The following is a 24,902-nucleotide window of genomic DNA, read 5'->3' as shown; positions in this document are numbered from 1 at the left end:
CTTAAGTTGGTGGTTTTCAAACGTTTTAATAATTTTGTTTCACTATCGTTGCCATTTGTCAACTTAGCAAGAAAGAAAAGAAGAAAAAAACCCAACACCCTAGGCCACTTCTTTCACAATGTAGAGGAAATGGAGGTGCACAAGTTACCTCGGTGCTTACCCTGAGAGCACACCCAGGGCCCCACACACGTTTCTGTGGTCACACTCCAGGAACGCTTCCACTTTCCAGTTAAGTATTGGTACAGACAACTGCATCCTTCTCAGAAGGGCTGGAGAATAGTCACTGAGCATTTGAAGTGCTCAAAATCTGAAGTCAACATGCTAGTGAATCAAAAATGAAGTGATAAATCCCACTAAGAGTTTTTACGCCCCCCCCCCCCTTTTTTTTTTTTAAGTAAAATGGAGTCCTTATTTAGCTTCCAGTTTAAGAAGTATTATTAAAACTAGTTACAGACCCGATCACAACCCTTAAAACACCACCAAGATGCACTACAATATTATTTTATTTAGTTTACAGAGGAGTCTATCAGTACAGGTTGCAGAAAGAAAATGTTTAGTGCTATTTACAATTTGTTTTAAAACTCTGCTCTATACAAATTTAATTCTGATCAGTATGAACAATATTTTTGTAAATCTACTGCATATAAAGCATTTCATCAAAGCAGTAACAATGGATAAAATAACCTGATTACATTTGAATGATGCCAATCATTCGAAAAAACGATTACACAGAACATCTGTAGGAGTTGTGGACACTTAAGTACAGAACACAATGTCACCTGTGACTTTCTTTAAAGGCTAAAGCTATTTATATGGAATATTGTTCTATTATACTACACGCCAATCTATATTTAACTTCTATAGTTATGTATTTTATAAGATTTTTATTAAATATATTCTACACATATTTGTAATTTCAGCCAGGAAGAATTCCTCCCCAGTGAAAAAAAATATAAAATCTTTTATTTTTTTTATTTTTTTTAATTATTATTTTACAGGTTTAGATGAAACTAGCTCATGCTTTAGTGCTGTGCAAATTTCTTTAGCATATCAATGTTTAAATTATTGATATGAAATAAAAGAATGGCATCCTTTTTAATTATGTATGCCTTCAAAACTCAGCTTTTGATTTTAATACAATTGCAAGCACTAATACCAAATGCAGATTACGTAAAGAAACAAAACTAGTACTATGGTAGAGGTTTTTCTTTTTGCTTTTTAAACTTTAATAATTCTTTTGAAGTCTCTAATGAGTAAGCATGACACTGGACACTAAGGTACAGATGAGAAAGTGACTGAAAAACACCAATTGCCAATATTCAAATACATAAAATTGATTAGTAAATGATGTTTTCTAACATTTATGCACAATAATAAAAGCCTATGAACTACAGGAAATTACCCCTCCCATATTAAGGCTAGGAAATGCACTCTCTGCACTTGTTTGTGCTGTCTGAATTAAGCACTCACCTAACACACGAGATAAAGAGTGCACGCAGTAACGAAAAAAATTAGTTTCATCAGCCCTCTACAGAGTGCTTTTAAATTACAGGCACATAGTTTTTTGTTTGTCGTAGTGAAAATATATATAGTTAGACTTGGTTTAGCTAGTATTCTGTGCCAGTTCGGCCACCAAGGTTGACTCAGGTAGAATGGACTTAACAGTTTTTCCTTTGATTTGGCCATAAGTGAGATTTACTTTAATTATAGATATACTATTTTCCAGTGTTGCATTATACATTGTAGGTTATTACTAGGTATCTCAAATATTGTTAAAGATTGTTGATGAGAAATATACTGTCAACCATATTTAGTGCAAATTGCATCTAGAAAGCTTGACTATAGTTAGACCCGGTTAATGGACATTTCTGTGGTAGCAAAATGATTCCTGCTATGGAAAAGAACACAAATTTTTCTGGAGATCAAATTTGTTCAAGAACTGATATACTGTAAGATATTCAACAAAAAAAAGCAGGAATTAAAAAAACACAATGAAAGTGTTCATAGATCTTTCTCCTTAAAAAAAAGACTAATGAGACAGTGTTCGTGTAATATTTCAGTTCCATGGATTTACAGACAGGCTCTTCCTACAGGTGTTTGAAGCAAGGTAGGGCCTCTTCTATTCCAGCAGCATGAAAGACAAAGACTATATTACATCACACTTAGCAGGTAAAGCTAACAAGGTTTACAGGATTACACAGCAATTGCTTTCTCCAGTTTTTTCACGGTTTCTTTGACCTGCGGAACAAGAAGAAAGTTTTGCTTAGAAACAGTTTCTAAAATGATTAGGTTGTTTTGTGTGTGAATAGGCTTGATAGAAGAATGTCTTACTATTTTTAGTGAAGATATTTATGTGTTTATCATTATTATCCCCATGTATACATAAAATAACGAAGTAATGAAAATTTTTGTGTTTTACAGAAATGCTAGAAAAGTAATTTTTTAGTCTTCTATAAGCAACATGTATAAAAGCACTCTATTACTTGCTTCACAAAACCACGAGGACTTTTCTCTACTATGAAATACTCATAAAGCCTGTAAGATATTTGACTACTTTGCCACATAATTGAGTAAGAAGTACCTCTGTTGCACAGCGTACCTTGAGAATTTGGTTCTGGCAATGTCTCTCTAGCCACCAAATGCATCACTGTTGTTTTGCCAAAAGGAAGTTTTAATGCTGCAAAAGGAGAAAGGGAGATTTACTAATACATTACAGTAGACTTCTTTCTTCAAAACACCCAACTGAAACTAATATTGATTGGATTAGCATCTGTTCTAAAAGTTCATACTGTTAGGTTTGAACTGCTTATTAAATAAATCTATAAAGGCATTCTGACTAAAGCTTTGTAAATTATAGCCTTAGAAACTGATAATAATCACTTGAAACATGGTGTTCTTGGAGGTCTGAGATCCTTGTTATGAAGTTTAGCCTCCTTTTTCTGAGTAAAAGTGGAAGGCCAAGACTCAGGTGCTTTAAAGTGCCCTTTATTCATAAGGATGGAAAAAAAACTGCTAAGTCAACCACTAAATTGTTAGTTCTAAGACATCCAGAACATAAAAACCACTGCTAAAAAACAGGTTCTCCTAAAATATACTTAGATCCATGATGTGGATTTCTGAATGTTTGTTTTTACAAGTTCTTTATTTTAGTTATGTTTCCTCATGCCTCATCCTAAGACTAAACTTTCTTGATTATTTTTCTGAGAAACGCAATGTGAAGGTGCATTCTTTGAAGTTTGTTCCCCCAATTATAAAGGGAAAAAAAATGATAAATGTAACAAGAACTTAAGCTTAAAAGCACACAAATCATTTTGACTTGACTAGAGTTTTTCCTCTTAAATTCAATTTACAATATTTTCACATACAGTGCACCAAATCATTTTAAGTGAATAAATGAATAATGAACGTCCAATAAACCTGAAGGTAACTGAAGAGAAAATGCTTTTATTCATTTTAATCACTACAGAATAGATCCAGAATTCAGTAGTAAAATATACAACGTAATATTTCCTTACTTCATAGTTCAATACAAGTCCAGCTGCAACAATGCTACTAACTCATTTTTATTGAGTATGTCTTTGAAAAAAATCAAGTCAGGATTACAATACTGGTGTAAACATATGGAGGGATGCACAGATAAACTTCTCTGAAGTAGCTGTGCTGTGGGAAGACCCGTCTAGAGAAAAAAAATCAGATCCGAAAGTTGCTTAGTTTACTTGAAGGAATGCCTGTGCCTGCAACTAGAAGCTATTGATAGCTTAAAGTTTGGCATGGATGAAGTATTTTGGGTACCCGATTCTGTGGTACAATGAAAACTCTGAAAAGAATATGTTAAGAGCCTGTTAAACTCAGTGTAAAAAGTATTCTTTTCATTACATAAACTCTTAGACCCAAGACAGACCAAGATTTTACAGACTAATCACATTAGGGACATCTTATATAATATCAAGACACTTGAGGAGACTTGATTAGTGAGCTGTGGAGATTAATTATTTACAGTTATCAAGTAAAAGTATGCTAATATTTTAATTAATTCATTTCAGCTAATAGTTTGCATAGTTCACACAAGTTCTTATTAGTAATTTCCAACAGTTGCTTTCTTTGGAGCACCGTGAAAGAAACAGAGCACCTTAACCTATGCTCAGTAACCCTTTCCTGCTATCATCTCTGCTCTTTCATCCCTCTGCCTCACTTAAGTAAACCTTTATTTAATTCCTTTCTCATCTATGTAATTCTGCTTTTATTCCAGATTTTTTTTTACCATCAGAATTTCCTTTGCACCCTCTTTTGGTATGTGTATGGTGCATACCATGCAAGTAAAACATTGCCTACTGCCATTATCTAACAAGACAAATAGGACTGTCACCTCCCTAACTACTTCAAACATATCACTTCAAACACAACCTGCAAACCATTTAACTGAAGGATAAAATTTCCTGTTGGAGGCTGAACAACAAACTCTGCCCTGCTACCTCCCCAGCCCTTCATGCAGGCAGGAAGCAACGAAGCAGTGGCACTCAAGCACCCCAGGCAGAGAGGCATGGCAAGCTCTGCAGAGACATCTCTATTTCCTTACCACTTGCAATGCCATTAGCTCAACTGCTCCTGTAGTGACAGTCCGTTCAGAACGGTGGCAAAAGAAACGGTTTCTTTGAAATACATTTTTTCCACTCAAAAGCCAGTCTTTCCTATTTTTTGAGGCTTCTCCCTTTAAGAGGGTCTCAAATTTTATCCACGTGTAAGGTTACAGCTAGAACATTACAGTATCATTTTAAATGGGATTGAAAATGGTCTCCTCTTTAAAAGACACACAACAAACTGTTTCCTTGGAAACTCTTGTTTCACTGGTTGATAAAGCGACTTTCAGTACACAGTAAGTCCAAATTCCAGTCAATATTTCCTAATCACCCAAAGCAAATAAACATTATGTGCTACAGCAGTTATACAGAGCTGCAAATAGAAAAGCATAATGGAACTGTATTATGACAGCACAAGAAACTAAATATTGTATTTAACAAGAAAGCTTTTTTCCCCCCCTTCTTTTAAAATAGCCAGTTCACTTGGGGTTACTGGCAATAACTTTGGAGTCCCAAAGTTAGTCTTTTCAGGCAGCTTCATGAATCGCTGTTGTCCTTTTAGCTGTGTTATCTTACTCCAGATAAATTTGTTCAAACTGAAGCCAGTGTTTTAGGAATTTTTTATTAAAGCAACACAGCAACAAAAATATCTTTGAAAAACATTAACACACACGTCTGATCCTCGGGGTAAAATCATGATGATTAAATTGCAATGCATGAATGATTAACAATGAACTAAAAAGCCCTGAACTCAAGTAAGTGTCCAAAACACAGGGATCTGAGCTCATGCAAGAGTCAACAGCATGCAGCTATTATTTTTCAGCCTAACTTGTTAAACAAATATTTAAGATTGCTTCAGATTTAGACAGATATCAGTAACGGCAACAAGCACTGGTAGTCAAGAACAACACCTAGAGATGACTAGTTAAGAAAATCCCATTTAGCTGTACTTGCCTGGAAAATGTAAGGTAAGTCTTATGTCTGTAATCCCAGAGATGAAACAACATCTAATATTTGTCTCAACTACTTCCTTAACTTCTACTAGCTGCAGTCATTGGCACCAGGTAAACATAGAAATTAAAGAGTGAATAAAAATTACATAGTTCTCTCAGCTGAACTGACAATGATCTTGTCAGTATATACAGTAGGATTAAAAATTGACATATATGGAGAGTAAACCCATTTGAAAAATGTATCACCAGCCAACACCAGTAACATCAGAAAGCAAATCAAGGGCTGAAACATCCCAGTCATTCCTTAAGGAAAGGCCACCATAAGAAGTCAAAAAATAATCCTTTCAGGGTCAGTTGGACTTCAGAAACAATTAGTGATCCTATATATATTAACCTCTCTGTACTGCACTCAAGCATCAAATGCATCAACTACAAAGAAGGTGTGAGTATTAATTTCACAGAATCACAAAATGTTTGGGTTGGAAGAGACCTTAAGCCCACCCAGTTCCAACCCCCTGCCATGGGCAGGGACACCTCCCACCACACCAGGTTGCCCAAAGCCCCATCCAGCCTGGCCTTGAGCACCTCCAGGGATGGGGCAGCCACAGCTTCTCTGGGCAACCTGCACCAGGGCCTCACCACCCTCTGAGGGAAGAATTTCTTCCTTGTATCTAATCTAAACTTACCCTCTTTGAGTTTAAAACAATTCCCCCTTGTCCTGTCATTATCTGACTGAGCAAAATATGCTCTCCATCTTTTTTTTTTTTCTCCACAAGCTCCCTTAAGTACTGAAAAAGGTACAGTGAGGTCTCCCCAGAGCCTCCCTCTTCTCCAGGCTGAACATCCCCAGCTCCCTCAGCCTGTCCCCCAAGGAGAGGTGCTCCAGCTCTGACCATCTTGTGGTCCTCCTCTGGACCTGCTCTAACAGCCCCGCTCCTTCCGGTGCCAGGGGCCCCAGCCCTGGACGCAGCACTCCAGGTGGGGCCTCACAAGGGCAGAGCAGAGGGGCACAATCCCCTCCCTCCACAACAGAGGCCACCCCTCTGTTGGTGCAGCCCAGGATGCAGTTGGCCTTCTGGGCTGCAGGTGCTCACTGCTGCCTCATGTTGAGCTTTTTGTCCACCAGAACCCCCAAGACCTTCTCTGCAGGGCTGCTCTCACCCATTCTGTGCTCATGTCTGGGATTGCCTGACCCAGGTGCAGCACCTTGCACTTGGACTTGTTGAACCTCACTAGATTCACATGGGCCCACTTCTCAAGCTTGTCCAGGTCCCTTGAATAATTTATTTTTGAAATGGCTCAAAGAGGCAGCTTTTATTGATAAAGGAAAGACTGTTACAAATTTGTCATATTCCATCCAAGATACCCACCAAAAAAGTACAATTGCATGAAAAAAAACTTGCCACAAGGGGGCATAATTGAATTGTATTTCCTTAGCATATGAAGCGAAGCCATTTACTTTTGTTTCACATAACTATGCAATTGTATCCCTGGGAGAGCACTGGACATCAAGAATGCTTCCCCTCATTCTCATTCATAGGGTGTCTTCCTTACATTGCACTAAGGCTTAAAGTATTGTTTAGCCAATTATCATAATCTTAGGAATATTTTAAAGTACTCGAGACATTTATGTAGTAACTTGCCCTCCAATGCAGTGTAAGAGAAGTGGAAAAAATACTCTATTTAGAAATACAAACAGATAAAAGCAACATTACTGTTTCTTAATGCAAGAGGAGACTTAACTCGCCAATTGGTAAGTCCCAAAGTTTCACTAGTCATAACAAGATGGAAAAATATGCAAGATAAAATGCAATGTCATTCTATGCCAAAGAAAAATAGCATACAGCAAGTCATATTGTGAACTCGAACACCGAATTAGTATTTACTGCATTGTGAAAAAAAATCCCCTTTGCCTGGCTGTAACATGGATAATGGAAATTATTTTCATACCTCCTAGTGTCACATTGCCATGAAGAACCTCCCTTGATAAATAAGCCGCAAGATATTTGGACTGCTGACTTGCTCTTCTTCCCAATCTGAAAAGTAAGAGAATTTCCACGGTTAGGCTGTGATAACATATTTTGTTACTTCTCACCTTTACTTAGGAAGAAAACTTGGAAGAGGACTCTCTTGCATGAAACACTGAAGAGAGCATAGACTAAAGACCAGAAAGACAATTCAGTCCTGGAAGTTATTCTGAAATGTATTATTTGACATTGAGCATTGAATCCCCTAATTTTATGCCTATAAATATAAATATTATGAACTCACAGATCACATGAGATATTTAACATACATACAAGCCCCGCACAAGATACTTTTAAGGGCAAATTGCTTCCTGTTACACTGAGGCTTAATACCCACTTTGCTAAAATTGCCTTGATTTCTTCCAGTCCAGGGGATTGATTCGAGCGCATACTCATCCTCCCCGGTTCACTGCCTAACTTGAGCCTTTCTGCAGCCACACGCATGCGATCGGTCATTTGAAAGAGGATTCCCAGATCACAGCGCTGCAAGCCTGGCGTGGGCAGCTCGGCGGTGCTCGATGCCGGACCAGATTCAGCCAGCTCCATGTCCAGAGGCGGCAGTGAACTGAGCAACCCCCAACAGCGGCTGCGGGGAGACTGAACAGAGGAGGCATTTTACGGGTGTATTTTAAGGAACTTCTCCAAGAGCAAGCTGGATAGGTTTTGTGGAGCAAACAGTGATTCGGACGAAAAACAAGCCTGCATTTTCCTATAATGCGTTTCCATAACGCCTCAGCTGTAATAAATCATTTATAAGCTGAGACGATTGCTTCCTACTCCTTCACTGTTCCCTGTCACAATGTGAAAAACAAATACATCTGCACTTCGCTTTCAGAATAAGTACCATAAAACCTTTAAATGCTGAATTTAAATTGCCTCTCTTTGGGAGTGTCTTCTGCTCTGCAGCTGACCAGATATCTGGTAACAGCTGTTCACAAACGTGCTCTTTTGCTGCTTTTGTAGCGTTTTTATATGAAAATGAATATTCAGCAAGGGATCACGACAGACAACAGACACCGACCTGCTTACTGGGAACATACAATTAGCACATGGTCAGCGGCAACTGGCCACACAAAAGGAGAAGAACTGAAAAGGGGAGATAGGGAAGCATTTAAAACAGAAGCCACTGCCGTGGGGACCATAGGAAGAGGCCCCTGGTGCAAAGGAGAGCATGTGGGAGGCCGAGGAGAGGCCAGGGGCATGAGGCTGCTGCAGTGGGCCTGGGTTAACAGCTGGGGTAAAATTCGGCAGCCAAAGCTATCTGAATTTCAATTATTTCCACTCGTCGTCTGATGCGACTGTCTTGCACGAGCCATTTTTGCTGCGCCGGGAAGAAGACCAAGGATTGGAATTATCACACTGCTAGGACAAACTATTTATTTTTTGGAAGGTATTGGTTTATTTATTTATTTTTTACTCTATAGCATCTGAACTCCACAGAGACTATGGCTGTAAAGAGAAGCCAATTTACAGGACCATAGCGATATGAAACAGCAACCAGAAGACAGACTGTATTTTGGCACAGGTATTTTCTCACTGTTAACCTGCCAATTTACCCATTCTTTTAATTTTTGCTTCTTGGCTCATAGTCTGAAACATTTCTTTCTGACACCATTTCAATCTTCAAATTCCACTGATGACTAAAGGAAAAAATATTTACCCAGGCTTTTTAAATTTGTTATTTTTAAAAATATAGCAGATAACCACTGTACAAAAAAATATTTTAATGTTGTCTAGAAGAAAGGAAGGCAGTGAACAGGAATCCTACCTAGATTTATACATGAAATTAACTCAGCATTCCCCACTACCAGTCAGGAAATCCTTAATTAACAGTTGCATTACAAAAATAGGAGGAGAGTTTTGCCTTAAGCTTGCTAGGCATATGACTGAGGATATTTCATGAATTTTCTTCCTCACAAGATCATGACAAGTCAAAATGACACTAAAAACAATCATTTCCTCTGTTTCACACAAACTTTTGTCCTCATCAGGATTTCTCAGTCCTGCGGTACAGAGAGGCTCTTACTCTGGAAATAGCCTGTAGGCAAATAACATGTGCAAACCTACATACTTCTGAAGTAGGTTTTTCCTGTGTCTTTTAAATTGACATTATTCTTCTTTGACCAGGCAATTAAATATTCATCAAGAAGATTCAGAGAACTCCCGTGGGATACCAGGTATTTGAACCAATGCTTGTATGTCCAGTTCTGTTTTTTTTGTTTCTTTTAAAGATGAGACTTTTAAGACCGGGTTTCCTCCCAAATATAAACTCCATCTGCAACCTTCAAGCTCTTCAGGTTGCAGTAGGAGTAGACCATAGTAGCAACAAACTCAAGTAATAGATCACTAACGTGGCAATACTTTCATCTCTGGCGCTGTCTTCTGTCAACCTGTATTATGTCCACCAAAATCAGTGACTTTACTGGCCTTAAATCTTTACTAGCATAAAGGAGAGCTGAACCGAGTCCACAACACATGCTCATTCCAACGCTACAACCACTCAATGCATCTGTTTTGCTATAGTGGAATGAAATCACCTTTATTATTACTATTTCCTTCATTATTCAGTATTACTTTATGTATCACGTCACAAGCCTAAACTATTGAGTTTGCCAAAGGCTTCCTCGTCACACGCCCCAACACAAATCAAACGCAAAATAAAACCTCTTGCTTCTGAGCTTAATGCCCTGCATATGAAGAGGTAGGATACAGATGTCAGATTGCAAGATCACATGCTCAGGAATGAACTTGGGTAAGGGAAAAACAGTTCTGTCTTTACTAATTCAGATAAATGTAACCAAAGAACAACTAATCATGCCAATTACTTTTCAGGCTTGCATTAAAACATGTGCAGCAGCTACAACAAAATCCTACATCAACCAGATTTTTTGCTGTAAAAGTGTTGTACGTCTATATTTTATACTTAAGACTACCAACTTCTTCATTCATAACGTATTTTATTAAACACATAACAGCGCATCCCACCAAAACAAACAAACAAGTTGCCCAAACCCCTGTTCTTCCTGACCTCAAAGATGGCAAGTTTAAGGCCTAAAATACAGATTATCAGCACCAGCTTTATAGCATAGATTATTATCCGTCCTACGTCTTTGAGGAACTCACCACAGAAACAGATATTGCAGTGTTGTAGTTTTGTAAATAGCAGTCTTTTTCACATCAAAATAGTAACCCAGATGAAGTCCTCTACCAAAGGAAGCATTTTCTTTCATCATATAAGGCTATGCCTGTGCTTTGGCTATTTTCCCACGAAATCATACTCAGGGAAAACAGAAGGACTTTGTTTTTGTGGAAGTATTCACATATGAATAAACATCTTAGTTTTCAATTCCATTTTCCTGGTTTGGTATTCCTGCATAACACCAAATATATTTATACAAACAGCTTCAGTTTCCCGTCTTTTAATGCTTCTTAAAATCTGCTTTTATATAACACTTTTTCCTGGGAAAATATCATTAATACAGATCCTTTCCAAGATAAGGTAGTAAGTGAGAAGAACTTGAGACTGAATAACAGTAATGTATTCCTGTGAAACACCATGTTTTCCACTAGCTGTCCTCACATAAAAGGTTTTATATCTCCAACACTTCAAGGTCTTCCACTTACTACAGGCACTAACAAACTACCAAGAAAGTATCTAAAGATAAGAGAGAAAGTAGTAACTTCACTCTGAGGAAGCAAGTTTAGAAAAAAAGGAAATAGTCAGGACATCCAGAAGTCTACCCAACCTCAGAAACAAGGAGACGATGACAAGATGACAATTGTATTTCTATATAAATCTCTGCCCATATATACTATGAGTGTACTTAATCTGAATGTTGAGAACTGAGATAGGTTTATTAGCACTTCAGTCTGAAAGCACAGGGGAGCTTCAAACGCGCCAGTAAAATGCCAAAGGCACACAACTACTCACCCATCGGCCAGTTGTCGTACACGTGCTTTGCAATATCTGCAGCAGAGTCATTTGGTGAGAACAAGAACTCTTTCGTCTTCCCGCTCACCAAGATGAGGCGCAAATTTATCTGTGAAGAAAATGCATTATATATTTCCCAGTTAATTTCCTAATTTTTTTTTTTTTTTACAAAACTTTTTCTTAACATTATTAAAAGCTGTCATATGTTTTGGAAAAAGATTTTTCTAAAGTGATCTGACAATACACTTTAAGATGGTGTTAAATATAGGGACAAAGAGGTCAATAAAATTTTGTTTGTTTATGCAATTGAGGAAGATTAAATTCTTACAGCTGGCATTAACCACCAGAAGACTCCAATAGATAGTGATCAAATCAACTGCAACATTAAAAAGCTTTCAGCGGAGTATAAAGAAATTCCAGCCAGAAGCACTGGCAACATATCATCTTGAATAAAAACAAACGTGAAGAATTAACCTTTACACACAGCACTGAAAAATATAAAAATCTGCACCAGAATAGTCTGTGTGCCCTACCAGTCTCCCATCAGTATGATATTTATCAGCCCAGATCTCACCCACTGCTCCTCCTACAAACCACCAAGGAACTGAACATCATCTTCCCTTGGTCTCAGCCGCCACAGATCTCTCTTTCAAACCCAAAACTATTCCATTGCTGCCATGATGCTACAAGTAAAACTGCTGAGATCCACATGCAATAAAGTAATAACACATCATAGCTTAACATCAATTTCTTTTATCTAACCATCAGCATCTTCAGCTACAATTTTCCTCCCTTCTAGTTGCAAGTCACTGACTACTTTTTTTCCATATAGCATTAAAATAGTCTGTATAAAGAGCTCACCATGAGACTACTTACAATGCAAAAGAGATTAAATTTTGGTTCTCAAGCAACCACTACAAAGTCACAAAATGTATTTGGGTAGCCAGCGCTTCCCAGTGTCCATGACAAGGAGGAGTCTAACGACCTTGTGTTTTGGCCTACAAGCCTAAGTCACACCAACATTTAGCAAGACTTGGGCATCCCAACTGCTTGGATGCTTTTTTCCAGATCAAACTCTCATATTGTGTCCCTCATTCTAGAAAATTTTTCTCATTGGAATCCAGAAAATTCTTTTTCTGGGTCAAATACAAGAGGAAAAATATACAGCAATAACCAAATTTTCATGACTTCTGCAGGGTCAAATACCTTGGTGCTTCATATCCACATCCAAAACAGATCATTTATTCCCTCTTAAATGGTTTGGCTTGGGCTTCTTACCACCTATCTTTAAGCATCTAGTGGAGGTATCCAAAATTAAGGTCTCTATCATACTGCACATTTCATCAAGGAATATGAAGAGAACAATCCCTCCAAAAAACAATTCAGCGTCTATTTCGTAACATAGCAAGGGCAAATCCACACGAAAGGGCTCGGTTCCCCTCCCATGCCCCTGTTAACGTCCATCGGAAAACAGAAATTGTGCCGTTAGCCCAGGGAAGATGCCAGGTGGCTGATTTTTCGGAGGAAACGCCACCACCACCGTCACATAGCTCCACTGTGTTATCCCTGCCCGCCTGTAACACAGGAAGTCACAAGAAGCCTCCGAGGACTGAAGCTGCAGGTACGCCGTTTGGTCACAGAAGCTTATTCACAAAATTCAGAACGCACCTGGCTGGAAACCTTAAGGCTCCATTTTCACTGACATTGCCAGAGCGATTAAGGAATTATTTCCAAATCTCCCCAAGAGTCAGCAGAAAAAGCAGACTAAGTCCCACTAGTCCCGTCGACTCCAAAAACCCAATTGCAACTTCAAATTTTACACCTAAGTTTAGCGGTGGCCAGACGATGCCCACTTGTTGTTTGCTTATACTGTCTTTCAGCTGAAATAGCTTCCCCCCACCCCTCAGCAGTTTCCGCCTGTGTATTTATAGCCAACATTTACGCAGACGATTTCTTTGGTTGGACTGCACAAGACAAGCTCTTCAAGCCTTCTCTAACGAGATATCCATTTTCCCATTCACCCGAGCTGCCTGTCTCTGCATGTTTGTCTTTTTTTTTCTCCTCCTCAAAACGGATGACTGTTTCGAACGATGTCTCACCAGCTGCTCGTTATACCACCACCAGCAATTTCCTCCATCTACTGGAAACATCCTCTGTGACTGTGTCCCAGGAGTACATACACCTCATTCAGAGCTGCATCACACCGTTAGCTTGGCTACTTCGTACTCTGACCTGCCTTCATCCATACCATTATTTAGCCTCTGAGCCTATCATAACTGATATTTTGGTTTTAATGCCCTAACGCTCCAAATTTCACCCCATTTCTATTGCTCTACGTCCCCCAGGGAAAGGAGGAAGGAATCCACGTGGAAAGTTGGCAAAACCTTATGGTGCAGCACAAAAATGGTCGGGATCTCCCTCATGTCTGGGCCTGAACCCTACGAAATCACCCAGACATTTCTGCATCACGCTTTTCTATAATAAGCATTTTTTGAACTTCACATCATCCACAAATTTTAGCAGCAACATCCCTTTATGTTTACCTTTGTCACTGAGTCAGATGAAGCAAGAGCGATCAGAGAATTGATCCACAGTGACTCCAATAACGAGCTCCCCCGATCCAGTTCCCCTCCTCTGTTAGGCCATTTATGTCAGGCCCTTACACACTCGCATTTTCTCTATTAAATCCCAGTTTCTCCTATTTAACCAACAGTCTACAATCTGGCATCACATCAGTTGCTATGTACATACTCAGATGAAACTATACAAATTTCTATTTAGAAAATCAGTTCTTTTCATCGAAAGTCAGTTTGCCATCATCTGGCTTTCAGAAGTGCACTGCGCTGCCTTCCACTTCACTTTATCTATACCTCATTATCTTTAATTATCCTTTAAGCGTCAATGCATCTCATCACAACTCCAATATACTGCCAAAAATTTAGGAGGTTTAGACTGCGTCACAAGCTGTTATTGTACTTGGGAATGGGCTGCCTGTTTAACAAACAAACAAACCAACCCCAAATATTCAGCAGCAGCGTCTGCTGTATGCAGTCGGGGACAAAACGAGGAGCTTTCTCTCCAGCAACTTTCCTCTTCTCCAGCAGCTTGCCTTCCTCCCTCACCTCCCCCACATCTACGTCCCCTACTCTAACTAGCTCCTCATCCCCCCCAGCTTGCTCCCTGTAGCCCAGCAGTCCCCCAGCTCTGACTTTATGCAGGCTACTGAGGATTTATTCTCATTTATCAGTGTGTAGTTCATCTGTGGTGGGGATTACATGCTCTGAAGATGAGAACACTTTCCTAGGCAGTGAACGTTTCTATCACCAAACTATCAGCTCCTTAGAACTGTGGGATCTGCATCCTACAAGGACATGATTAAAAGAAAAAGAATATTAGTAATGCTCAACACTTATAATTAAGGCAGAGCATTGATACAGAACTGAAGTTACTCTTCAGCTAGCATAACTTTAAGGAGACTCATTTCATTTTATTCTTGCTACTGTGTTGTGAAATTGGCAGGCACACTAAAGTAAATACAGAAAGGAAAAGTATATCACAGAGAACTAGCCAAAACTAGTGTTGCTTCCTGGAAAGTTTGATTAAATCATATCTGCGCAGTTAATAAACAATGCAAAAATCAATATAAGCACCAGGAAAAAACTGAAAAATGTTGGTTCCTTCCCACCCCCACAAGATGGATAACCCAACAGTGCTGAATGTTTTGTTGCTGCAGACTTTCTTATAGTCTTTTTATCAAATATAAAGGCAAATATCAATATGAACTAATAATTTTACAGCATATACTACGAAGTATGTCTAAACCAGGGAAGAATATATTCATTAAAAAAAAAAAACAAAAAGTATCGCCAAGTATTAGCAGAAGCCCAAAATAAATCCTTAAATCAGTCACGCAGATGTTGCATCAAGTGCAAGGAAACAGCTGCTCTAATAAAAGGTTAAAGTATTTTCTTATTTATAGTACAGCATACCACTGACACATTTAGGTTGCATGTTTGTCTATATAATATATATATATATATATGCATATATAAGATAAATATATCTCTGTATTTATATTTCTTAATCTTGGCTTGAAGGAATCTTAATCTTCAGTTGAACATCACGTTACCTCAAAGGGTTTGAAACAAAGAATCCCAAAACTTGCCTTAAATTTAGAGCCTAATCTTATTTCCCCTCAAGAGCACTGCGAAGTTAATTGCTTGCAACTGCTGCACTTCTCATTCTGTACGCCTGAGAATCCCACTTCAAACAAACTATAGGGGATCTGAAACAAACCTTTTGGCAGAAGGCCACTGATGAAAGTCCATATCTAAAAGGAAAAAAAAAAAAAGCATATGTGCATACAACGGAAGGAAAGAACCGAGAAGTCTTGGTTTGTCAGAGAAGCTCTGACTCAGAAGCAGCCAATTTTAAATTTTCAAGTTCCAGAACAACTCTTAGGATACAGAGTAGCTCAAACCACTATTTCTTATGTTAGAAGTCTGCAAGGAACTTGTGCCTGTATCATCTGAGATCACACGTTTACAGCCCCTCTGCCTTCCTTGATGTAAGAGTCTCGGTCCGAGATACTTGTCTGATTCCCATGGCCCTGACGAGTTTCTTCCCTACAGGGGATGTACCAGTAACTGTCCTGATTTCACTTTTTAATTATTTTTTAGGACACCAAAGGGAATTCCAACCTTTTGCTATAGCAAACTGCGTAAGGGTCATAAACTCGCATTTCCACCTTACAGCACCAACTGCAACGCTAGTGATGAAGGCGGTTCAGAAGAGTATCAGAAGTCAGATGAACTACAACTTGCGGATGACATCCCTCTGCAGGGTTATACAACAGCCCCTTCTGTTTGGGATCTCAAGCGTGCAAACCTCACCTTCTCCCCCCACACACCACAACCAGCACCGATTTCATCGTTACAGCTCCAGCAGCCGCCACATCAGTTGCATTACAGACATAGTAAAGAACTGAGGTGCAAGATTATATACTACAAACTAAAATAATAGTAATAAAAAATGGTTATACACAGAAGAATGTGTTAACAAATGCTGTGCAACTGCATCTTTTGGAACAAAAATTTGGGTCACGTACATGCAGATGTAGATGTTGCGTTTTGTGTTACAGGCATTTGCGACCGAGTTTGTTCATGTCACTGTGCTTCTAACTTCACAGCCCAAGTTAAAGAAATGGAAAGCCTCTTAAACATCAAGAAATGAGGGATATACAGCCAACAGAGAGTATTTCTTGATGATTAAGTGGCTTCCATCTAGGCAGTTAAACAGTTTTTTGTTATCAATTTTATGCCGCAGCAGCAGGCTAAGATTCCTCCCATCTTACAATTAAAACACAGAGGAGAAAGGGCATCATGTCACCGCATGCTATACAACCCCAAGTTTAAACTAATTGCTTCCGTTCAGCTGTTTTTAAGATTAAAATACATACATGAGACAATTTTTTCTCCTTTTTTTTAAGGGATGTAAACTTTAATTAAAAATTAAGAGTGGACCAGAGGGGGAAAAGATGAGAAAGCAGCACTCAGAAGCTTCACTTTTCAACATTTACTTCCTAGTTCAAGTTCGTAATTGTACAAAAGAAGCTTGTTCTCCAAAGGTGAGCCAAAGTTTCTCAATGACTGTAGCCCAAAGAGACGCCTGCTAGTTCCCTACCACGCAGCACCACACAGCACCCTCCGCTTACCGAATTCCACCCCATTCACTGCAGAGGCTGAACCAAGCCTGAACAAGAGCCTACACGAAACAGCAGTGTTACACAGGCCGTGTCAGCAGGAACCTGCAGGTTCTAGACTCCTGTTCACTTGTAACGAAAATACCATCTCACGTAACCCCATCCATAAATTGAGAATATCAGTTTTTAGGCTCACTGGCAGGCTGCTCCGGATCCTGACTGTCCTATTGAAACTTCCTTTCAGTTCCCAGCACAACTTTATTCTTGGACAGGGTACATCCATTGATATCAGACCTACTTTGGGCTTCAGTTATAACGGCGGGGTTTCGTCCCCTTAGGGTTTTGATGGTTTATTCTCCATCTGCAGATGAGGACGCCTTGCTAAAATAAACAAGCAAAGTCCTTCTTTGTTACCAGGCTGGCTTGGTGTGATCACTGCCTTCAGGGCTCTGAAGCACATCAACAGAGGTTAAGGAAACAGGGCTCAGTTAGCCTGGAGGCTTGGCGGGCACCTATTAGCAGCCTTCAGATGCTGAACCTATGTGATGACCATTTGACTGAGGAACAAAACAGAAGATCAAGAGACAAGAGTCTTGGGAACAACAGGTTTTCAAATGAGATAAGGAGAAAAAAAAAAAAATGCCCCGAGGGCATCGAAGCAGTCAAAGAGGTAACCTGGAGATGCTTTGGGAGCTCTGTCTTGGGGATTTTCAAGACCTGAAATGACAAAGCCCCAAGCAATCTCCTCCAAATACAGTCCAAATTCAGAGGTGACCTTGCTTCCAGAGGGCTGGAGACCTCTCAAGGTCCCTTCCAAACGGAATGATTCTACAATTCACTTTAACCTGCATCTGCTTCAGTTTTGCTTCATCTTCCTTAAATATGCACAATTAGAACTGTACACAGTGTTTCAGAGAATATCATCAAGAATTTATAAAGTGATACTAAAACCTTCCTAAATCTATTGCAAATGCCTCTCCGTTTTCCGCACGAAGCCCACAACTGTCTCACATTTGCAATTCAGTAATTTTGCAATACTCTTCTCCAGTCCAGTCAATCCTGTGACACAAAACTTAAAATCTGCATTACACTACGTTGCTTTTAACCACCCGCTACATACAGGATATTTTGATATTAATGCAATTAATTTTGTTCCTATTAATTCGGTCTTTGAGATAACCCAATCTTTTCCATACGATGGCACAATCCTCTTCTGTACTACTGATGCCTCCAAGTTTTCACCCTCAGATTTCATCAGCATACTGACTTTCCTTGTGCCAGTGGCAGAAATGAAAACATCAGAAAGAAAGCTGGTAAGCTCCACCTTACCATCTTCACCCATGTCACACACTCCATCAATCCGTCTTCCCAAACTAATCCTCTCCTACACAACTTCAGCTACTCACTGAATTCCAGACAGATTATTACCTCTTCTGCATTTTCCTCATCTGAAAAACAATCTTTCCAAAGAAAACTGGATAATGAATCTGTCATCATCTAACTTTGGTAAATATACATTGTGAATTTGAGTTGTTTCTTTACACTTCTCTGCTCCTTCTCAGTGTCCTGCTTGAAGTGGTTATTTACCTGTCAACTTCAAAGACTCTCCCTACATCCTTTTACTCACTTTGCATGCAGCTATTTTATACCTTTAATGGCTTCCACTTGAAGAAACATCAAGCCTGCAAACTCTTCAGATAATGCTCCTTATACTAACCCCACACACTGAGCCTAATCAGCATTTACACCCTTGGAATCCAAAGCCTTTGTATATCACAGATATATTTTCTTTTGTTTATTCTTCCTTTTGATATAAACTGTATCAGCTTGTGATTGTTGGATCTAATGTAATTTTCTCAATCAGTCTTCTGAAGATTTCCAGAGCTTTCTGGAAATTTAAAAAGACATCTAGAATAATAAATACTTGGTTAGAATCTGCTTAGCTGTTAGACAGACTGAGATACAGGTGCATGAAGTGAAAATAAAGGTACAGAAGTAGTAAGAATGTGTTGCCCAGCGATGCAAACGCTCTCATGAAAGGAACAAGAGATCCTTGATTCTGGACTCAACTTGAAGCAACTTGAAGGGTCTTCGGGTAGAATAACAACTATTTCTTACAAACTACATTTCTAGATACCTGTTTTCACCAGATACTACACAGAGAATACAGGCAATTTCTAATTCCACTGCCTCAACTGAACATCTACAGTTTCAATCTTGCAATGCTCAGAATCCCTTCACTTTTGGTTGCACAAAGGGGCTTTGCTCTACCCTTACAATTATTACCCTGCACCTTTAATAAGTTTACTTAATATCAGGGCAAAAAAAAGACATATGTTATGGAAAGTAACAAATTGACATAAATTGTCAATATGGCAGAACAAAACTCTGAGGTTTCATTGCCAGCTGGCAGACAGACCCACATACCTCATCCAAAGCCGCACCACTTGTGACAGCACGATGACCCCAACACGCGGCCACAGATGTGTGATAATACCCTGCATCACCCTATTCAAGATTAATGTGAACTTCACAACCAGTCCCAGTGACACCTCATCTTTAGATCACTACGAAGAGAAGCAAATACATTTTTTTGTGTAAACGGTTTCACATCAATAAGCACTGACTAAGACAACTTTGCACTGCTAAGAACTAAGCAAACTTCAGAGAATGCTGAAGTGATGGGAAAGAAAACAAAACTGAAGCATAATCAAATTTTATTTAAAGGAGGAAAAAGCAAATCCTATAACCATTTACCTCGGTAGCTGTGATAGAGCAAGCTGTCTCTATAGAAACGGTGACATTCTTGAACTTGAAAATCATAGTGCTCAGACACCTTCATCCATTCCCTCACTTCAGCTCAAGTAACACTGGAACAATGGCATATATTAACTAGTGTCCTCCAGTGAGTTCAAAGGCTACCTTTTAAGAGAAATATCTAGGAAACGTTCACTAAATTAAGTTCATGTGGATACCGTCACAAATAACCAGTAGAATGCAATGGATTCCGGTGGAAACGGATGCACTTTACATCTAATTTTTCACAGATCACAGTGGTTTGGGTTGACTCAGTTCCAACCCCCTGCCATGGGCAGGGACACCTCCCACCAGACCAGGTTGCCCAAGCCCCATCCAGCCTGCCTTGAGCACCTCCAGGGACGGGGCATCCACAGCTTCTCTGGGCAACCTGTGCCAGCGCCCCACCATCCTCTGAGGAATTTCTTCCTTATACCTAATCTAACTACCCTTTCTAACTTAAAACCATACCCTTGTCCTTCCTCTCACTACCCTTTTCTACTTACCATTACCCTTGTCCTTTCACTCCACTCCCTGACAAGGAATCCCTCCCCAGCTTTCCTATAGGACCCCTTTAGGTACTGGAAGGCTTCTATAAGGTCTCCCCAGAGCCTTCTCTTCTCCAGGCTGAACAACCCCATCTCCCTCAGCCTGTCTGCATAATTCACTTGTACAGGAAAGATTCAGATAAAGACCTACTCTGATAACTCATCAGCCAGAGACAGGGCAATTTCATCGTGCTCATGCAAACAGATTTCTATCGTGTTATGACAGAATTGCCTAATTCCACTGCAGTGATAAGATGTACTTACAAGATACAAAAGACCATGGTTTAGAATTAGGCTTTAGTATAAATAGGTAGAAAAACAGGCGCAAAGAGGTAACCACATGGCATCCAAGGCTGCTGTTTTCAGAGCTCATCCTTTCAAGGCACTGTTGGAATAAACACATTTTCACTTTGAAATAAACTGACTACAACAAGAAATGGAGAAACCAACGCAGTGAAAATTAACATGAAATTTTGGTAGAGATCACTTTAGCAATCCCTATACCACAGTGAAACAGTCATTTCAAAACACTGGAAATAATAATACTGCGCATCCTGTCACGACGCGTATGTGAGAAGCTGGTGAGTAGGAGCAAGAAGACAAGATGCTGGTTTCTTTTTTTCCGATCTTTATCTCCCTAAAAATGCCTTCTAGTAACACGCCTCCCGGCATTTGACTCCAGGCTTCAGAAGAGGAATCAGTGCGTACCATCTGTGTTACCCTCCTGCCGTGTTTTCTCAAGAGCTGCCACTGGATAAGGCCATCACCTTGCTTTCACCGTCTCCCATCAGTTGGCATTTGAAGCTTACAAGTTCGTTACAGGTGAATGATGATAACACTAGACACTTAAGTTTGGATTTAATTCTCATATAATTCAACATTTGGTCTAATTTATTCTATAGAGAGAATATTTACATGGTACTTTTAAATATTATCTAGGACAGTTCAATCTTATCTTTAAGAAGAGATCTAAGACCGTCAAAGTCTGAATGCTTATTTTGTGAAATGCCTAAGAGCTCAGATTTGAAAACAAATATTGCTCTAACAAAGGAAGAAACACAATTCAGAGGAAAGCCCCAAAGGCAGCTGCTTTTTCAAGTCTAAGGGGTAGATGGGTACCTTCCACCCCTTCTTAATCCACCCTCTTTTCCCATCTTTAACCAATTTTGTGGGTCTAAATTTCAATTTAACTCACGTTGCTAGAAGTTTCAGATGCAGCTGTTCCATGGTTACAAAGAATAAAGAAAAACTAATGATGGGCTGGGGAAAGCATATTGAATGGTCTGTTTGTGCACTGTGAGAAAACAGAGGCAGAAATCTGAGTTTCCTGCTGCTGCATAATGGAAATTTGACAAAAACCATGCACACCATAACTGGATTTGGAGGTATGAGGATTTCATAACCAGAATCGGTCAATGAGACAACACAAAGCTCAAAGTAATCTTTCAGTTACAGTCAGCTACAGTTTGACCAGAAATTAAGTTCAACAAAAGAGTGAACATAAAGAAATCATTCCAAAAAGCCCCAAAAAATAAACTGGACATTTGATGGGAAATGCTATTAACTAGAGGCAATCAAAACAATGATAATAGCAAGCAGCACACGGCCATGGACACTGTCTAGTTCTACATGCTAATTTTCAGGAGATAAAAGTGAAGCTCTCCCCAGCCAACTCCATTATTTCTGAGAGGAACGCTCACTCATCTGAATTCAGTATCAGGAAGACAGATTGACAAAAATAATACCAAAGGAGGTAGGCAGGCATTTTGTCAGTAAAAGGCAGTATTCAAACTTCCTAAAACACCCCACTGATTTTTGCACTACATGCTGGAGTAAGCATGGATATGTATATTCAAGACTGCCACAAATCAAGAGATTAAGCTGTTGGTTTTGTACTTTCCTCCCTAGATGCAGTTCAAATCGGTATAGTATATCGACTACGATCCCTGTACTTAATCACAGAATGGTTTGGGTAGGAGGGGCCCTTAAAACCACCCAGTTCCAACCCCCTGCCATGGGCAGGGACACCTCCCACCCACCAGGTTGCCCAAAGCCCCATCCAGCCTGGCCTTGAGCACCTCCAGGGATGGGGCAGCCACAGCTTCTCTGGGCAGCCTGTGCCAGGGCCTCACCACCCTCTGAGGGAAGAAATTCTTCCTTTTATCTAATCTAAATCTCCAGAACCTCCAAGTACTTCTCGCAGGGCTGCTCTCAGTGAGTTCTTCACCCAGACTGCGTTCATGGCTGGGACTGTCCTGACCCAGGTGCCGCACCTTGCACTTGGACTTGTGCAGCACCAGGGACTTCACCTGACTGCCAGGACTTCTCAGACATGATAGGAAGAGGCTTGACAACTCCATCAGCCAGCTCCCTCAGGACCCTGGGATGCACAGAATCAGGCCCCATGGGCTTGTACGCACTTAGTGTGTTTTTATGTACAGTAAACTACATTAAAACCATATTAATACAACAGGCATTTCAAGAGGAAACTGAATTTTAATTCCTAAAGTTTTTTAAACTTTAAACAAACACATCTCGGTTAATCATTATTGTAGAACTCCTAAACCTTGCTCTTCCCCCTATTCCTACTCCCCCCCACCGGTACAATGCAAGACAGCAACAGCAATTAAGGATCACTTCAAAATTAGTGTATTAAGTTTTGTATTAAGCTTAGATTACGTTTTTCAGTTCTCACAAAAAGACACAACTAACCAATTTACATAGTTCTTTGGAAAAATCTTTAAGGCGAAGAACTCCATTTATTGAAAAAGGGAAATGAGGGGACCACCCCTTAGTACCCTACACAAGCATAAAGATTCCTGCCGTGATAGTTCTCCTGGAAACAAATCAATCTCTATGCAAAGCCTAATAAGATTTGCTGCTCTTCAGGCCTCAAAAAAAAGGATAGTGACAATCAAGTGCAAATCTGTTCCAAATTAGACTATAGCAAAAAGAAAAACAAGAAAACAACTTTCTGAATCCAGTTCTGTCTCCTGCTGTATTTTCTCTCACAATACCTGTTGCATTACATGGTTTTAATGCAGTTCACTGTACTGTACATAACACGCTGCGACTAAACATAGGGATTATAGCTGATATAGATGCTACAGCTTGAAAAGTTTGAGAAAAAAACATCACTCCCTGATGACAAATAAACAGTAACGTGGTCCCCTGGAAGTCCAGTCAAATAACATTCCCACAAACCAGCTCTAAGTTATTAGTAAGACCAGAATCAACAAAAACTATCCCTAAGACTATCAGGACTTACATCCCAATAAAAACGCCCGCAACAGGAGACAAGTTTGCAGTTTATCACTGTAAAGTCATTTGGGGATCCTGCCGACTCCTCCTTGTGTGATTCTGCATCTTGGACAGCATGCAACTACTAAATTTTTCAAGCCTTGGGAGCAAGGTTTTATTTTTTATCAAAAATAAAATGGAAAAAGTCTTCAGTATTTTTAAGACAGGACAGAGGTGAAGAGTTGCACCTTGAATTAGAGACGTATTACAGCTCACTCGTGTGGAAATACCATAAAATTAAATTTTATTATTAGCTACTGATTCCTAGTTTCTCTGGGCTGTGTATCGTGGCAGTCAGCCAAAGTTTTGTCATTCCAAAACACTATCTAAATCACTGAGCTGTGATAATTTAAGGCAAGAGACAGGGCATTATATATATATATACATTTTTTTTTGCCTCTGATGCAGAAGATAGTTTAAAATTTAATCAAAATGGATGTTTCACTGACTATAGATCTCGTTTATTCTTGCAAAAGCAATCAACTTAGATATGAATGAGAACACAACCTTTTCTAATTGTTTTCATCCTAAAATAGCCCAGAGAAAACACTGAATCACGTGGTAAGAGATCAAGGATTGTGATGCTGGTGCCAATTAATTCAGCATAAAACTCTTCAGGAGCAAACAGCTTGACCTTGACCTATGTCTGCACTTTTCGGCTCAGAATAACGAACACTCCTTACCTTAGATTTTTCCCTCCTCAAGGAATTACCCTTAATGTTCAACAAAAATGTAAAACTTGGTTATATAAAGCTTAAATATTGTTATTCCATTTAAACATGGTAAAAATTCATCCCCGAGCTAAGCCTGCTGAAGTCGACTGACTGAAGTTAATGGAAGATAAGACAAATATGTTTGATCCAGTTATTTATTGCTCTAGGGAATAATAAATACCTGGATCTAGGGAACCTGCTCTGGCAGGGGGGTTGGACCCGATGATCTCTTGAGGTCCCTTCCAACCCCTACAGTTCTGTGATGCTGTGATTATCCACCTTGCTGTTACTGCAAAGTAGTCATGTGCATGTGCCCTCCCAACCAGCTGGCAGTCTAGTAGTAATTCTTAGCCTGT

General features: G+C 39.5%; 1 protein-coding gene across 1 annotated transcript in view; it reads right to left on the bottom strand.

The window, feature by feature from the left end:
* Positions 1-485: 485 nt before the first annotated feature.
* The window catches only part of UBL3 (ubiquitin like 3), a 57,529-nt gene continuing 33,112 nt past the window's right edge, over positions 486-24,902 (bottom strand). Inside the window, 5 exon segments of the mRNA XM_040543895.1 lie at positions 486-2,238; positions 2,600-2,677; positions 7,481-7,504; positions 7,507-7,566; positions 11,489-11,597. Of these exon segments, the coding sequence (XP_040399829.1) occupies positions 2,186-2,238; positions 2,600-2,677; positions 7,481-7,504; positions 7,507-7,566; positions 11,489-11,597 (324 nt within the window). The 3' untranslated portion in view covers positions 486-2,185.

The sequence above is a fragment of the Cygnus olor genome, chromosome 1 (assembly GCF_009769625.2).
Source record: "Cygnus olor isolate bCygOlo1 chromosome 1, bCygOlo1.pri.v2, whole genome shotgun sequence".
Classification (NCBI taxonomy): Eukaryota; Metazoa; Chordata; class Aves; order Anseriformes; family Anatidae; genus Cygnus; species Cygnus olor.
This window is presented reverse-complemented; position numbering and strand designations above follow the sequence as displayed.